The 16,583-nt window shown below is 35.6% G+C and overlaps 3 protein-coding genes across 53 annotated transcripts; 2 read left to right on the forward strand and 1 right to left on the reverse strand.

Moving 5' to 3' along the window:
- The first annotated feature begins 659 nt into the window (after positions 1–659).
- Positions 660–3,616, forward strand: LOC104714453 (uncharacterized). Of its 2 annotated transcripts, none has more exons than XM_010431818.3 (5): positions 660–1,412; positions 1,871–1,920; positions 2,004–2,081; positions 2,188–2,776; positions 2,873–3,616. In XM_010431818.3, the coding sequence occupies exons 1-5, from the start codon at positions 1,248–1,250 to the stop codon at positions 3,428–3,430; spliced, it is 1,440 nt and encodes a 479-aa protein (XP_010430120.2). In that variant the 5' UTR covers positions 660–1,247; the 3' UTR covers positions 3,431–3,616. The 2 variants fall into 2 exon arrangements, with proteins under 2 accessions (XP_010430120.2, XP_087323690.1); XM_087467564.1 differs by having other exon boundaries at positions 697–1,420.
- Positions 3,617–4,821: 1,205 nt separating this feature from the next.
- LOC104716018 (jacalin-related lectin 14) lies at positions 4,822–6,969 on the forward strand. The gene is made up of 5 exons (XM_010433369.3): positions 4,822–5,019; positions 5,131–5,565; positions 5,660–6,091; positions 6,181–6,630; positions 6,718–6,969. Exons 1-5 carry the CDS (start codon positions 4,822–4,824, stop codon positions 6,967–6,969), a joined length of 1,767 nt encoding a protein of 588 aa, XP_010431671.2.
- Positions 6,970–7,319: 350 nt separating this feature from the next.
- Positions 7,320–16,473, reverse strand: LOC104714454 (calcium-transporting ATPase 8, plasma membrane-type). Of its 50 annotated transcripts, none has more exons than XR_015565849.1 (43): positions 16,286–16,473; positions 16,077–16,172; positions 15,884–15,953; positions 15,469–15,586; positions 15,190–15,227; positions 15,034–15,066; positions 14,877–14,908; positions 14,718–14,781; positions 14,552–14,626; positions 14,366–14,455; positions 14,205–14,280; positions 14,062–14,100; positions 13,897–13,976; positions 13,582–13,661; positions 13,195–13,244; positions 13,014–13,097; positions 12,888–12,927; positions 12,758–12,790; positions 12,552–12,635; positions 12,358–12,447; positions 12,198–12,273; positions 12,056–12,094; positions 11,896–11,970; positions 11,779–11,827; positions 11,571–11,651; positions 11,377–11,482; positions 11,136–11,180; positions 10,945–11,017; positions 10,812–10,865; positions 10,610–10,714; positions 10,309–10,398; positions 10,081–10,146; positions 9,870–9,946; positions 9,680–9,764; positions 9,523–9,592; positions 9,324–9,409; positions 9,141–9,219; positions 8,978–9,048; positions 8,813–8,885; positions 8,465–8,559; positions 8,107–8,209; positions 7,675–8,012; positions 7,320–7,541 (listed from the first exon to the last, which is right to left on the reverse strand). XR_015565849.1 is itself a non-coding variant. In XM_087464527.1 (43 exons), exons 38-43 carry the CDS (start codon positions 9,020–9,022, stop codon positions 7,537–7,539), a joined length of 369 nt encoding a protein of 122 aa, XP_087320653.1. In that variant the 5' UTR covers positions 9,023–9,048; positions 9,141–9,219; positions 9,324–9,409; positions 9,523–9,592; positions 9,680–9,764; positions 9,870–9,946; positions 10,081–10,146; positions 10,309–10,398; positions 10,610–10,714; positions 10,812–10,865; positions 10,945–11,017; positions 11,136–11,180; positions 11,377–11,482; positions 11,571–11,651; positions 11,779–11,827; positions 11,896–11,970; positions 12,056–12,094; positions 12,198–12,273; positions 12,358–12,447; positions 12,552–12,635; positions 12,758–12,790; positions 12,888–12,927; positions 13,014–13,097; positions 13,195–13,244; positions 13,582–13,661; positions 13,897–13,969; positions 14,062–14,100; positions 14,205–14,280; positions 14,366–14,455; positions 14,552–14,626; positions 14,718–14,781; positions 14,877–14,908; positions 15,034–15,066; positions 15,190–15,227; positions 15,469–15,586; positions 15,884–15,953; positions 16,077–16,172; positions 16,286–16,430; the 3' UTR covers positions 7,320–7,536. The 50 variants fall into 50 exon arrangements, 46 of the variants coding, with proteins under 46 accessions (XP_087320653.1, XP_087320656.1, XP_087320661.1 ...); XR_015565850.1 differs by having other exon boundaries at positions 9,529–9,592; positions 11,896–11,963; positions 12,727–12,790; ... (1 more) ...; positions 15,005–15,066; positions 16,286–16,430; XR_015565848.1 differs by having other exon boundaries at positions 9,533–9,592; positions 12,727–12,790; positions 13,897–13,969; positions 15,005–15,066; positions 16,286–16,430.
- Between the last annotated feature and the right edge of the window lie 110 nt (positions 16,474–16,583).

Consider the following 16,583-nt stretch of genomic DNA (forward strand, 5'->3'; position numbering starts at 1 on the left):
TCATGTGTCGTTTGGAGGTTAAGAAAATAGACTTGTCAAAGATTGTTTTTTCATCTACCAAATGTGATAATGACATACATTTCCGATAGTGGTTACTAATCACTGGTTAGTCTTCATGATTAGAGTATTTGTTATTGAATATATGTTGTTCATCTATCCCAAAATCAGGAAATAGATTAACGAAGAAACTTCTCGTTTGTTGATTTGGATTCATTCCAATTAGTACTTCTAAAAATGGTTTAAGAAAATAAATACATCATATAAAGGGTATTTAACTTTGGCCATTGCACTAAAGTCACTTCACAATTAGAGATTTATTATAGTATATATTTAAGTTAACATTTTTAATAAAGGGTATATATTTAACTTTTTAAATCTTAAATTAGTGTTATTCAACACAGAATTAAATGGAATGATGTATTGATATGTCTTGTTTATTACTCGTCATATTATATAATTTGTTTTTGTCAACATCATTAATTATATTATTCTCCGTGAAACAATCAATTCTAAAATCAGTTTTGGATTTTGATACTGTATAACAAAACACTAATGTCTAAAAATAAAAACAAATTAGCTCCCCAGTATTGGAGATAAATATTCTAACAAGTTGTGGTAATGACGAATAATAAATAAAAAGAAAAAGATAGAAAAATTCTGTTGAAATAAATTTACTTTATTTAGGGACAAAAAAACAAAGGCACACAAATCTAGTCATAAGTCTTTCGTTCAAAAACAAACCAATCTTCCTTCTTCTTATTTGGCTTTTGAACAAAACAAGAAAAATAAAACAAACCACAACCATCAATTTCAATTTTCTTCCATTTCTCACAAACCGTCGAGCTTAAGGTAGACCCTTCGTCAACCCTTTCTCTCCCACCTCAGATTTTTTTTTTTTTTTCCTTTCTTACTAATTTTGAATTTTTAAAATTTAATTTTCCATCCCCCATTTCTTGTCGGAATACAGCTTTTCGTGTAATAACCTCCGACACAAACCCACTCCAAACGGCTTTTACCTAGCTTCTTGTCTTATCATACCAGATTACCAAAAATAAAAATTAAACTTTTTTTTTTTTGGTTTGTTGTCTCTGTCTCTCTGTTTTGAGAATTGAGTGGTCGGAGAGAGAAAATAGATTAGGTGGAATACGCTAACGTGCGCTAGGGGTGCGTAGTCTAATTTTGGGTTTTTTATTTTTAAAACCGAGAAGCGCGTAAGGGACACGCGTGATTGATTTTTTTTTTTCTTTATGGTGATGATGATGATGATGACGACGACGATGATGGAGAGTGATTGGGGAACATGGGAGGAGCTTCTTCTCGGCGGTGCTGTTCTACGTCACGGAACCGGTGATTGGACCGTTGTCGCCGATGAGCTCCGTTCTCATTCTCTTCCTGAGATTTTCACACCTGAGGTTTGGGGGTCTCTCTCAATCTCCTCATTTCCCTAAAATTTCTAATATAATTTCTGAAGTTTTCGATAAGATTAATGTCCGAATCCAAAAAACATAATTAGGTTAGGTTATTTAATCAAAATTTTATGTATTGTGAAATTAATTTTAATAATTGAAAGATAATAAAAAAAAAAAAAAAAAGATACAGAACAACAGTGTTGTTGTCGGTGGATTAAGAAGCATAGATTCATCACTTGTGTGTCAAGAAAGCTTTTAGGGTCAAAGTAAAATAAAGATTTTGTTCTTGTTTAGACTACAATTATGTGTATCTTCTTGAATTGGAAACTTAACCACATTGAATAATGCAAGAAATTAGAAAAATGTCTTTGTGGTTGTTGTGATATTGCAGGCTGAGTTTGGTCAATTCTTGATATTGTCTTTTCCTTTGAATCTACTAATTCCTATTCTTTTATTTGCAGATATGCAAGGCTAAGTACAAGGACTTGCGGAAACGTTATTTGGGATGCAAGTAAAGATTTGTTTCTTCTTGTCGATACTGGACATGTATGGCCTACGATTAACCATAGTTTTCATATGTTTATGTTCTTGTAGAGCTTGGTTTGAAGAGCTTAAGAAGAAACGAGTAGCTGAGCTTAAGGCAGCTCTACTAAAATCTGAAGACTCCATTGGGTTAGCATTTGTTTTTATATTTCTTTCTAATGACTTAAAACGTTTTCTTGTCTTGGATTCAAAGGAAAAAACAGATTTTGAATGTTCTGTGATATTGTGTTTTTAGGTCTTTGGAATCAAAGCTTCAGAGTTTGAAGTCAGAAAGTAACGATGAATGTCAACAAAACAATTATGATTCTAGCCGAACGTTATCACTCGAACCCTCCCCGAAATCCGAGGGTGGAGGAGAATGCACGAGCAAAGATACATCCAAAGACTTGTCATCAGTCGGTAGTTTCACACAGCAAGAACTGATCACAACAAACTGGTCGCCGGAAGCCAAGTCAGAACCACCAGTAGTACTAGTAGTAGAGCAAGAGAAGACGAAAAACATATTACACAGTGACATTTTCGAATCAGTGTACGGAGGAGGACAAGTGCTTCCGAGTATGAGGAAGAAACGAGGGAAAAGAAAACGTAAAGATTGCAGCGTTGGTAAAGAAGTGACAGAAGTTAGCGCTGTAGAAGAAAGCGATTTGGTTGATACTTCTGCGGATATTGCTAGCGTTTCTAGGTGTAAAGAAGCTGCTTCTACTAGCAACAACAGTCAAAGCCGAGGTCATGGTTTGGCTTTACCAAAGGATCTTATGAAGATATACAACACTATTTCACAGAACGAATGTGCACTTGTCTTCCGTAGACGGCTTGATAGCCAGGTGATGATCTTAATAATATGGTGAGCTTTTTAGTCTTACCTTGAAACTGCCTTTTTCGCTTATTTCCTCTATGTTTTTCTTTTTGGTACTGAACAGAAAAGGGGAAGATACAAGAAACTGGTACAGAGGCATATGGATTTAGACACAATACAATCAAGGATCAACGGTTGTTCGATATCTTCAGCGAAAGAGCTCTTTAGGGACTTTCTTTTGGTGGCGAATAACGCAGCTATATTTTATTCTAAGAACACTCGTGAATACAAATCAGCGGTGTCCCTTAGAGACATTGTTACCAAGTCTCTGAGACACTATTTGACAGAAGATCATCTTCCTCATCGTAGCAGCATTACTACAACAAGCACAACAAAGGTTCCGGTTCTTCCTCAGAAATCTACATCTCCTACTGTCAGAATGAGCCAAGCAGCTAAAAAACCAAGAACCGGGCCGCACCCTCTTAAGACTGTTGTGAAAGATATGGCAAAGACTTCAAGCAGGGGTAAGAAAAGGTCTGTTACGGATATACCAGTTTCTGTGAAATCATCAGCAGCTGGTAAGAAGGGAACAACGGTAGAGAGAAGAAAAGACGGTAGACAAGGAAATCAAGGAGTCGATTCTCCTGCATTGATGGGGAGAAAGCGGAACAGGGTTAGATGATTGTAGTGAAGGGTTTGTTTGATTGATATGTTGTTTGTAGTTAGGTAGAGAAGGCTTATTTGATGTTAGAAGTTCATGTTTTGGTCAATCTGATCTGCAGGCGTAGACAGTGATGAATCATGATCATTGGTAAAACTAATTGTTATAAAAAAATGTATATTAATCTTATTGTCACCTTTTGATTTATTTACTAATCATATAGAAAATCGATCATCGATCAAACCAATATAAAAAACAGAGAGCTAATGAGTTTGGTTGTGTGCTTCTTTCTTGAATATCAAAATCGACACAAAAACAACGAGTTCGATAACCATCTCGAGACAGAACTATATCATCACATTGACCACAACAATCCTCTTTTTATATGGCTCAGGTATTTTTGTTCAATCAAGTCTAACCCGTACGGTTTATAGCTTTCAATGTATAATTCAAATCTTACGATTAATGTAATACATAAACGTTGATGAAAAGTCTTGCTCCAAATCTAACTTTAGCTATAAAACAAAAAGACTACGAAGAGGTCCACGACATGCAATTTGATTGTATATAAATATATATATATTTTTTTTTTGACATTGTTTGTTATATAATAGTGTTTGAGGAACCAGGTCCACTCCAGCCGTCCGAAAAAAAAAAAAAAATACACTAGTCAAATCCTTTTGAAGACAACGACGCCTTCATGCCTCTTTTCAGTTGATGAAATATCAAGTGTTTCCAACGGATTTATGATGAATTCATTACAATACATTTCTTATAATGTATTTAAATGTTTTATATTTTTTTAATTCGTATGGGATTCTATTGTTTTGGACCTTTTGATCGAACAAAATATGACTTCTCAAACCAGTCATAAGAATTAATTCATGTTTTGAAAGTGTGTCTGTATAATATTTCCCCTAGGAATCGCTACTTGGTCGTTGTTGGTATAATATAGAGTTGTGATCCAACTGTATAGAATTAATCAAGAATAATTCTCCCATTATTTATAAATACACCCCTTTTATGGATAACCATGTTCGATCGATTGTTCACCAAAGTAATCTCCGACTATCAAGTCTTCTTCTCCTGATCAGCCACCCAAGGTTATATTAATTTCTCTATCCTTCCCCAATGCAGAGATCTTTGTATATTAATTTAGCTCTTAAAATCTTATATATTCTGAATATCTGGTTCAAATTGTTTTTACGTAAACATCATGACCATATTTTCAAGAACTTATACAACATGAATTGAAGCTCTCTTTCATATGTGATCTCCGTCCTACAATTTTGAACTTGTTAGATCCTTGTCGTCCTGAAAGAGTATTAAAAACTCAAATATAAGTAAAAGATACATATGTGGGAAATAATGTAATTCCTCCATTTATGAATTAGATTCCAATCTGTTTGGCGATGGCACAAAGATTGGAAGCGGTAGGTAGCACAAAAGGCTTTACATTCGATGATGGATCTGACCATGACGGTATCGCCAAGATTTTTGTTGGAGGTGGTCGTCAAGGCATTAACTACATGGAGTTTGAATATGTAAAGAATGGACTGCTAAAATTTGGTACACTCGTTGGTCGTCGACATAGAGGCTTCATTGAGACGGTATGTCTTTGGTGTTATACTAAACTAAACATATATTACTCGGTTTTATATATGTGAATAGTACTAATCAATTTTTTCATCCTTTTCTCATAATCTTTTTTGTTTGTTTAGTTTGAGATTAACCATCTTAATAATGAATACCTCGAATCAGTAGAGGGTTACTACGACCACGAATCTGGTTACATTCAAGGACTTCAATTCAAAACCAATTTCAGGATTTCGGAACTGATCGGATATGACAAGGGTAACAAGTTTACACTTGAAGTCGAGGGAAAAAATATAACTGGTTTTCATGGACATATGAGGAACAGAAACATCATCTCCCTTGGAGCATATTTCACTTGGAATTATCCGAATAAATTGAAAGCAAAAGGTAGCAAGGGAGGCTATAAGTGGGATGATGGAGCTGACCACGACGGTATAGCAAAAATTTACGTAGGAGGTGGTTTTGAAGGCATTCAGTACATCAAATTCGATTACGTCAATAGTGGAAAACCTGAAGAAGGAACAACCCACGGTTACTCGGGTAGCGGTTTCACGCAAACGGTATACACAAAAAGATGTTCCAACTTTTGTTATTTGACTAAATTTCTAATACCCTTTTGTGTTCACCAATTTTTTTTATTTTTTTTTCTTGCAGTTTGAGATCAACTATCTTTACAATGAACATTTAGTCTATGTAGAGGGTTACTATGATTACACATCTGGTGTTATTCAGTCACTTCGATTTACAACCAACTTCAGGGCTTCAGAGATGTTTGGGTATGAAAAGGGTAAGAAGTTTTTACTTGGAGAGAAAGGTAAAAGAATCGTTGGCTTCCATGGATATGCTAACAAGAATCTCAACTCTCTTGGAGCATACTTCACAACGGTTCCCATTACCAAATCAGAATGCCACGGTGGTATTGGAGGCCTACCTTGGGATGATGGTGTCTTTGAAAGCATTAGAACGGTGTATGTTAGTTATAATACCACTAACATAAAATGTATCACATTTCACTACCACAACCGTACAGTTGTAGAGCGTCAACATGGTTGGCAGAGTATACAAGACGAAGGAGAAGAAGAAGAGGTTATTGATTCTAAAAAAACACAAAATATATTATTCATTGACTATAAAACCTTGAGTAGTCTCTTATTGTAAGCATGATTTTATTGCAGTTTGAGCTCGACTATCCAAATGAACTGCTCACATATGTGGAGGGGACTTTAAAAATCTTTGGGGATGGCGAGATTAGGGTCACGTCATTGATTTTCAAATCATCCGAAGGGAGAACCTCTCCAACATTTGGAACCGTGTCTGGTACCAAATTTGTGTTGGAGAACAAAGGATGTGTTATCGTTGGGTTCCATGGACGACATAGTGATCGTGATCTCGTTGCTATTGGAGCGTACTATAGTCAGATACCTCCTCCTACAGCAGAGAAACTAAGACCACAAGGTGGTTGTCGAGGAGGTTCATGGGACGATGGTGTTTACGATAATGTAAGAAAGATATATGTCGGAAAATGCGAAAATGGTATCGCATTCCTCAAGTTTGTGTACGATAAGGACACTCGGATGGTTATTGGAGACGATCATGGAAACAAAACACCACTTGATATCAAAGAGGTGATTAACTATTACTGCTTCACATATTTTTATTATTTTTTGGCAGTTTACATTTTACATGAAGATTTTTTTTATTTTTTTTGGCAGTTTGACGTAGAATATCCAAGTGAGTACATTACGGCGGTGGATGGTTGTTATGACAAAGTAATTGGAAGTGAAGTCGAAGTTATAACTATGCTTAGGTTTAGGACGAACAAACGAACATCTATATCGGTTGGATTTGAATCGAGCTCAAGCTTTCTCCTCTACAAAGTAGGATACAAAATTGTTGGATTCCATGGAAAAGCAAGTGACATGATTAATCAACTTGGTGTCCATGTTGTGCCCTTCACCGAGTGATAATAATCTTCTAATCTCCATTGTTGTTATAATTATGCAATCTAGTAATACTAACAATCGCATGATTAATTTTTTTTTGTTGGTATTAAACTTTACTTTTTTCTTGTTTGGATTTCAGTGCTGTAGAAATCTGAAATCGAAAATATCTAAAACATAACTAAAAACGAGAGTTTGCATCTGATTCATTTTTTTTGTTTTTTTCTAAATTGTAAACCAACATTGTTTAACGGAACATCTGAGTAACGAAACAGCTTAAAAGACTCACAACATATATAACTCAATGTAGATTTTAGTCACAATTTTGTTGTTCGTGTATGACCCCAATCAACTAGCATAGGTTTAATTTGCAATTTTGCAGAAATGATCCCTCATGCTTCCATAATTTACGTCTGATTAAGCATGGTTTAATATTTCGGGTATGTATTGTAATTTGTTACGATCAATAGTTCAATTCCTGGGGGCTGGTTCTAAGAGTTCTAAGGGTATATCTGAAACATGAATTTGCATATACTCCATTCCAACGTACAGAGTTGGCAACTGACACCTGGAACAAGATAATATCAAGATTCAACCTGCAAAAACACATTTTGTCAACTTTATCAGATGACTTCTACAATGTTTTAGGGCTAAGAATGTATCATTTAGGACACAAGGTTACAGATTTACAGTCACTAGTTTTAAAGAAAACAAGAGTAACATGATTACCCCGCAGCGTCACCCTCTCCTCTTGGGCGGCAAAATAATTACCAAAACCTATCCAAAATAATTACACACATGGAAGTCATTTGAGAAATAGAACAAAGGTAAATATGATTGACACCACTGTCATATTTGCTTTAGCAGAGAAAGGCTGCAAAAACTAAAAATGTCTTATCTGGGGATACAAAACCAAATGTCTTATCAAGTTTGAATTCGAGAAACTAAAAGCTGCAAAAACAGTACTTTCTGCCAACCAGAGGCTTACTCATCAGGTGATCAGTGGGTGGTTCAGTGGCAAAAACCAATGCTCCAAAAATGTTCATTATCAGATTAACCCAAAGAAGCTTTAAATAAAAGAAAACCCCAAATGTATGAATAAAACTAGATATATAGAGAACGAGAGAGTAAAATAGAGTTACATGCAACAGAAATTCAAACCTGCACAGCTGTAAGTGGAACCACTTGAAATAGCATTGACTGTGAACTGAAATTGGATGAATTTCAGATTGTTGGCATAGACTAAGCGTCCCCAGCGAACAATCTACATATAAAAATCCACCCAAATTTAATTGCAAGAAACATTTTCTGTATTTATGCCCAATATCTACATGGAACCAGTAATTTTGGTAATGAAGTAGATTATGTGATTCTGTCTTATGTGATTATGTGATTCTGTATTTATGTGATTATGTTTATTCTGTAGATTAATTAATTTTAGTAATACATTCTGTATTATGTGATTTATGTGAGACAAGGAAGGAAACTATAATGAGGAAAAAGGTGAATTTGAGCAAACCTTGAAAACTGAAGCAAAGTTTTCATCCAAGATGATGATGTCCGAACTCTCCTTAGCCACTTCTGTTCCTGCTATTCCCATAGCTAGACCAATCCCTGCATGCAAATCCACTCAAAAAGTTTTACACCAATGAGAAAAGGATCGGCTGTCTGATGAAATACTTGGGAAAGAGATACTTTTCGATTCCAACATAAACAGTTAATTCAATAAAAATTTCCCACATTTTGAGTATTTCTATACCTCGTGTGATGCATCATTTGTCCCATCTCCGGTGACAACAAGTCACAACAACAGAATAACACTAAAGAGTCATTACCAAAACATATCTCATATTAAGTGCAAAAATACCTGTGACAACTCTGTTTGTTTTGATCCCAAGTGCTACTGCAGCAACCATCAAAGTGAGATCATGGCAAGCAACCTTGATGAAAAACAAAGAAAAACGAACACACCATATGAGAAAGTGAGCAGGGAAAACCTAAGCAACACTGAACAAATAACAAATCTTCATACCAGAAACCAAAAAGGTCTTGCGCTATAGCAAGTCATCATCATCATCTCCACTGATGCCTTTCCTAGTATTCCTGAGAAAATATGAAAATCCTTGAGGCTGATGCAACAACAAAAAATTATGTAAACCAAAAATCAATCGAATAGTAAGTTCAGGCAAACTTACCCCTCCATCTTGCAGCAGGGAACCCATTGTTGGGACATTATGACAAGCTAGTCTAGAGCGTATTTGAAAATCCTTGAGGCTGATGCAACAAATAATCATGCATACCAAAGTTAACTAGAGACAAGAGATCAAGAAATAAGTAGACATATATAACAAGAACGTCTCATATAACTGCAAACTTACCCCTCCATATTTCTCCATATTGCTGCAGGGAACAATGGTTGTGATCCATTCACATCATGACAAGCTGTTGGTTTTTGCACCACCTCCTGAGAGAAAAACAAAGAAGACCAAAAACAAAAATTCGTGTTAGTAAATAAGAAGACGGGGAAAAAGGACAAAAATCAAACAGAGATAACGAGAGTGACAAGGATGAATCAACCATCACCGACATATATTAGAAGCATCCTCCTCAATCACCAATCAATCATCATAGCATTATCCTCCACAATCTGAAACAATAAAAGAAGGAGAAGTGAATAACATGGAGAATAAAATTGAAAAATTCAGAAGCGAATACTAAGTTCAGGCAAACTTACCCCTCCATATTGCTGCAGGGAGCCATTGTTGTGAGTTGTGACATTATGACAAGCTAGTCTAGAGCGTATTTGACAATCCTTGAGGCTGGTGCAACAAGAAAACAAGCATACCAAAGTTAACTAGAGACAAGAGATAACGAAATAAGCATACATATATAATAAACCCGCCTCGTATAACTGCAAAACTTACCCACTCCATATTGCTGCTGAGAACAATTGTTGTGATCCATTCACATTATGACAAGCTGTTGGTTTTTGCACCACCTCCTGAGAGAAAAGCAAAGAAGACCAAAAATAAAAATTTGTGTTAGTAAATAAGAAGTGGGGGAAAATTACCAATAAACTAGAGACAAGTGATAGAAATAACCAGAGATAAGCATGTCACATGAGTGCAAACTTACCCCATCCATATTGCTGCTTGTTGAGATCCTTTGAGAAGCTGTTGAGGAGTAATTCCAAAAGAAGACCTGCATCAAAGAGAGAGAGAGAGAGAGGATATCACTGATTGGGAAGACCAATAAATTTTAAAAATCCAACAGAGGAAACGAGTGAAAAGGATGAATCAAACCACTAGAAGGTTACAGATTTACAGTCGCTCGTTTTAAAGAAAACAAGAGTAACATGATTACCCTGGCAATAGCCTAGCAGAAACGAGACAGGCAGCCATGGCTTGGTTACCCTCCTCTTGGGCGGAAAAATAATTGTCCAAGCAAGAGAATCTGGAAACACATAATAAAACACATCAAGAGAATCTGAAAAACACAATAAGACAGAGAACATAGGTAATTGTGGTTGTAACATGGAAGTCATTTGAAAAATAGAACAGAGGTAAAGAAGGGAGCACTTCACAGAAGAAAAAAAACCACCATCACAAGCCTGATGTAACATGAGAAACCAACAGAGATATAGGGCAAGAGACCAGATAGTTACCTTACACTTCTCTCTTTTAGAACCTCGACTAAAAGAAACAACAAGATATTAGGCTTGAAACGTAGATGCTAGCTCACTAGGAAGATCAGGGACATTACTGTTAACCTGCAAAATTCCAAAAACATGGCAAAAATGCACCATCACTAGCATGATGTAACATGAGAAACCAACAGAGATATAGGGCAAGAGACCAGTTAGTAACCTGATGTTTCTCATTTCGAACCCTCCCACACATTAATCCCAGTGCCTGGACGGTCTGCATCAAAGAGACAGAGGTATTTAATTTCACTTATATAGAAAGAAAGAAATAAATCGGTTAAGAGGAAGAACACTACCTAAATATAGCGCAGAGAAGAAGACAACGATCCATCAGAACCATCACTGACCGAGCAAAGCATCCTCCACAATCTAATATAACAGATCCAAGAGGTAAAAATCAAATGAACATAAGAATATGATCAAACACTAGAAATAGGTGCAGCATGATAGATACATAGGAAAAAGGGGAAAGAGACCAATTAGTAACCTGTTTCCAAGATGATTTTGTCACCTTCTGCTTGCGCATCTTTTCCTACAAGGTGCATACAAAACTCAATGTGCAGGTCAAACAAATTCCTTTAAGAAAGAAATATGTGCTAAGACTGATTATCTTCTATAACTCAAGACAAGTTTAGATGCCAAGACTATTGTTCAAAACCTGTATATAGCTGAGACAAGAGGTCATTAGTCACGACATTGATACCAATACAAGGATAAGTGACACGTACCTGGCCAATTTCATTAAGATCGTCTTCCCTCTGCAACACCTCTCTGGCCTTTTTTCCTGATGTTGATGATATCTGGACCTAACTTCTCATAGAAAGATCCCAATGCCTGAAGAAGAAAAAAAAGCAACTTCTTATATACAAGAATTGGAGATAGTAAACCAAGACAGGTTTAAACTGAGAATATGTAAGCATACCGTTGAATACTTTTTAGTAGGAAATCAACCAATTCACAGAGGGAAAATGTTTTCTCGCTTTTTGTCCAAAACCCAGAAGACCTGCAGAAGAAAAAGAAAACATAAACGGTGCTAAAATAGGAGTCTGCGACAGTTCTAAAACCACACGCAATCAATCGAGTACATGTACAATGGAAGATAGGGAAGCAGCCAAGAACGACATAATTACCTGCAAAATAATAAGGGTGCAGAAGTAACAGGATCTGAAAAGTCTCCTCCTGCAGGTGAACGTCAACAACTGTAACACTTCCATTACGTTCTGGTCCACCAAGACATTTTACTTTACCAGCATCAACAGTTGTAATGATTTAATGTACTCTCCCCCATAACCACGTCGGTCCATAAGCAAGCAAGCTGCAAACTGAAATCATCATCAAAAAACTTAAAAACATTACTCAGAAGACCTTAGCATAAAGTTTATATCAAAGATCTGAAGTATGATGCACCTTTAACAAATAATTGGTTTCCAAAATCAGACTTGAGACCTGCAAAGACAAAACAAAGCAGAGTTATGTTACAAACAAATTAAACAATCGAAAGTAAGTAAAATTGAATCGATGATAAGACATAAGATGAGTTGTGGCATACACATCGGGAAGACTGTTGTCGATAAGAAGCTTGTGGAGGTTAAGAGAAATCTTTATAGCCTCTTATGATTTAGGATCTGAATAAAAAATGATCAAAATCTTTGTAACCAATGTGAGAATCATTCAAGTACAAAGGTTGTGGGTGTCAAAATTGAACAAACCTTAGTAACAGTTAGCATTCTGCAAACTTGGAACCGAGAGAGAACATAGTAGTAGTGATCTCCGGCCTCGTCTCCAAGCCATATTTTAACCTGAAAGTGGAAATTCAAAAGTGAACATGTAAGTTTGTCTTCTAGAGTTGTATAAAGAATACTACCCTAGAGTACATGTCGAATGAAGTATTCACGAGACATACCTTAAGATAAAGTTTCAAATCAAAGATCTGAAGTATGCTCTGCACCTTAAAACAAATAATTTGGTTCCAAAATGAGATGGAGACCTGCAAAGACAAAATAAAGCAGAGTTATGTTACAAACAAAAATACCGAAAGTAAGTAAATTCCTTCGAAGATAAGAGAGAAGACATTATACTTTGTCATCATGTTGTAATGATCAAATGTACCTTTCTCCAGAAGCACGTCGCTCCATAAGCAAGCTGCAAATGAAATCATCATCAGAATACTTGAAAACATTATTCACAAGACATATCTTAAGATAAAGTTTCAATCAAAGATCTGAAGTATGCTCTGCACCTTAAAACAAATAATTGGTTTCCAAAATCAGACTGAGACCCTGCAAATACAAAACAGCAGAGTTATGTTACAAACAAACATATTCATTCAAGTACAAAAGGTTTTGGGTGTCAAAATTGAACAAACCTTAGTAACAGTTAGCATTCTTAAAACTAGGATCCGAGAAACAGATAAAAGAGATGCTGCGTTGTCTCCAAGCCATATTTTAACCTGAAATATATCAACATGCAATCAGAAGAAAAAAAAACCACATAACCAAAGTGAAAATTCAGAAACAGATAAAAGAGATGTGTTAAGAGAAAGGAACCCATGAGAACGCCTGAGGAGTGAGGATGATATAAAAGCATCGTCCAAAAGCTGAAATAAAAAAAGGACAAGTAAATATCAACATGTAAATTAGAAGAAGGAAAAAACCACAGAACCAAAAGTGAAAATTAGGAAGTGAACATGCAACACTGTTCTAACAATTTCACAAACTAATGAAACCTTCTAGAGTCGTATAAAGAATACACACACACAAACAGAAGATATAAACCCTAAAAACCATCAATTCAAAGCTTGAAAACGATCAATCAAAGCAAATCAGAGATCAATCATAGCATATAGTCCACAAATTTAAATCAACAAAACAAACACGACAATTAAATAAATGACACGTAATTCAATTATAGAAACCCAAAGTGATAAATCAAACCGTAGGACTTAGGAGTGAAAATTCAGAAGCGTGGGCGAGCGATAATGATTGGAATCATAAATTTGCTACCAAAAACACACCTGCAAGACGAAGAAGAAACTTAGGGAACCAAAGCAAAAAATAAAAAACAAACAGAGCGAAGAGTAAAAGTTTCACATCATTAATTATCAAACCCTAGAAGGAGAATTCCACAAGTAGGAGGCATGAATTGAGAGAGGGAGAGAATCAAAGATAAAACAAAGATAAAGTGGAACACAATCATGTATCAAAGATAAAAACAATCACGTTCTGGTCCACCACGACATTTTACTTTACCAGCATCATTTGCATCAACAGTTGTAATGATTTAATGTACTCTTCCACATAACCACGTCGGTCCATAAGCAAGCTGCAAACTGAAATCATCATCAGAAGACTTAAAAACATTATTCGGAAGACCTTAGGGTAAAGTTTATATCAATGATCTGAAGTATGATGCACCTTTAACAAATAATTGGTTTCCAAAATCAGACTTGAGACCTGCAAAGACAAAACAAAGCAGAGTTATGTTACAAACAAATTAAACATATCGAGAGTAAGTAAAATTGAATCGATGATAAGACATAAGATGAGTTGTGGCATACACATCGGGAAGACTGTTGTCGATAAGAAGCTTGTGGAGGTTAAGAGAAATCTTTATAGCCTCTTATGATTTAGGATCTGAATAAAAAATGATCAAAATCTTTGTAACCAATGTGAGAATCATTCAAGTACAAAATGTTGTGGGTGTCAAAATTGAACAAACCTTAGTAACAGTTAGCATTCGGCAAACTTGGAACCGAGAGAGAACATAGTAGTAGCGATCTCCTGCCTCGTCTCCAAGCCATATTTTAACCTGAAAGTGGAATCTCAGAAGTGAACATGTAAGTTTGTTTCCAACAATTTCACAGCTAAATAAACCTTCTAGAGTTGTATAAAGAATACTACATACCTTAAGAAAAAGTTTGAAATCAAAGATCTGTTGTATGCTCGGCACCTTAATTGGTTTCCAATATGAGATGGAGACCTGCAAAGACAAAACAAAGCAGGGTTATGTTACAAACAAAAATACCGAAAGTAAGTAAATTCCTTCGAAGATAAGAGAGAAGAAATTATACTTTGTCATCATGTTGTAATGATCAAATGTACCTTTCCCCAGAACCACGTCGCTCCATAAGCAAGCTGCAAATTGAAATCATCAGAATACTTAAAAACATTATTCACAAGACATATCTTAAGATAAAGTTTCAACCAAAGATCTGAAGTATGCTCTGCACCTTAAAACAAATCGTTCGTTTCCAAAATCAGACTGAGACATGCAAAGACAAATCAAAGCAGAGCTATGTTACAAACAAAAATATCGTAAGTAAGTAGAATTGTTCGAAGATAAGAGAGAAGACATTACTTTGTCATCATGTTAATGATCAAATGTACCTTTCTCCAGAACCACGTCGCTCCATAAGCAAGCTGCAAATGAAATCATCATCAGAATACACGTAATTAGAAGAAGAAAAAAAAACACATAACCAAATTGAAAATTCAGAAACAAATAAAAGAGATGTGTTAAGAGAAAAGAACCCATGAGAACACCTGAGGAGTGAGGATGATATAAAAGCATCGTCCAAAACCTGAAAATAAGAAAAAGGACAAGTAAATATCAACATGTAATTAGAAGAAGCAAAAAAACCACGGAACCAAAAGTGAAAATTAGCAAGTAAACATGTAAAACTATCCCAACAAATTCAGAAACTAATGGAACCTTCTAGAGTCGTATAAAGAATACTATACTACACAGTACATGTAGAATGAAGTATTATACTACATTGTAATATAGTTTTTCTTTTTTTAATTTATAAATAAAAGACTTACATGAATCTCTCTCTCTCTCTATCGGTCCTCTGCTGCATCTTTATCAAATTATATGACGTTACCATAATAGACAATTTAATTCCATCTTTAGCAACAAGAGACAATGATCCAATTCCACCTGAAAACACACACACACACACACAGAGAAGATATAAACCATCAATTCAAAACTTGAAAACGATAGCACCATCCACCACATAGCTACTAACAACAGACAGAAGAGACAGGATTTTTAAAAAAAGAAGATTGAGAAATCAAAGCGTAGGACTTGGGAGTGAAAAATCACAAGCGTGGGGCGAACAATAAAAATAAACAGAGCGAAGAGTAAAAGTTTCACTTATCAAACCCTAGAAGGAGAATTCCACAAGTAGGAGGCATGAATTGAGAGAGAGAGAGAGAGAGGGAGAGAACAAACCCTAGAAGAAGAAGGAGAGAATTCCACAAGTAGGGAGGAATGCAGATTATAAACTCGCTTCTATTACAACCTGCAAGACGAATAAACAAAAATCAGCGAAAGCGTTAAGAAGAAGAATAACAGAGCCAAGAGAATAAAACCCTAAAAGCGAATAACGATGCAATTGAATAGAGAGAGAGAGAGAGAGATATACCAAACCCTAAAAGCTTCGATGCAATTGGATCGAGAGAGAGAAGAGAGATACCGGGGGGAGCGATGATCAGATTATAAACTTGCTTTCAAAACAAACCTGCAAGAGACGAAGAAACAAATAAATCAGATCAGAGACGCGTTAGTTAACAAAGCGAAGAGATTAGAAAAAAGAAACCTACAGACCAAACCCTAGAACACTAAATTACAAACCGCGTAGGAACGAAACCCTAGATAATCATCGCAAATTCAGAGAGAGAGAGAGAGAGAGCGAGACTCGCCGAAGAAACAGATACGAAGAAAGAGTGGAGAGTCCAAGTAAGAAAGAAACAGTAGAGGCATTTATTTATAGATCCCTAAATGTTTTATTATGTCGGTTACGATCTCACAAATAGGTTTCCTTTTTCCTTTTCTAACTTACTTTATTTATTTTTCCTTTTCTGGGCTGAGTTTTAATGGACAAATCCCGCATTATATGGGCTACTGGGCTTCATATTCCATTATTTTTGAT

The sequence above is a fragment of the Camelina sativa genome, chromosome 9 (assembly GCF_030686135.1).
Source record: "Camelina sativa cultivar CO46 ecotype springtype chromosome 9, ASM3068613v1".
NCBI classification, from domain to species: Eukaryota; Viridiplantae; Streptophyta; class Magnoliopsida; order Brassicales; family Brassicaceae; genus Camelina; species Camelina sativa.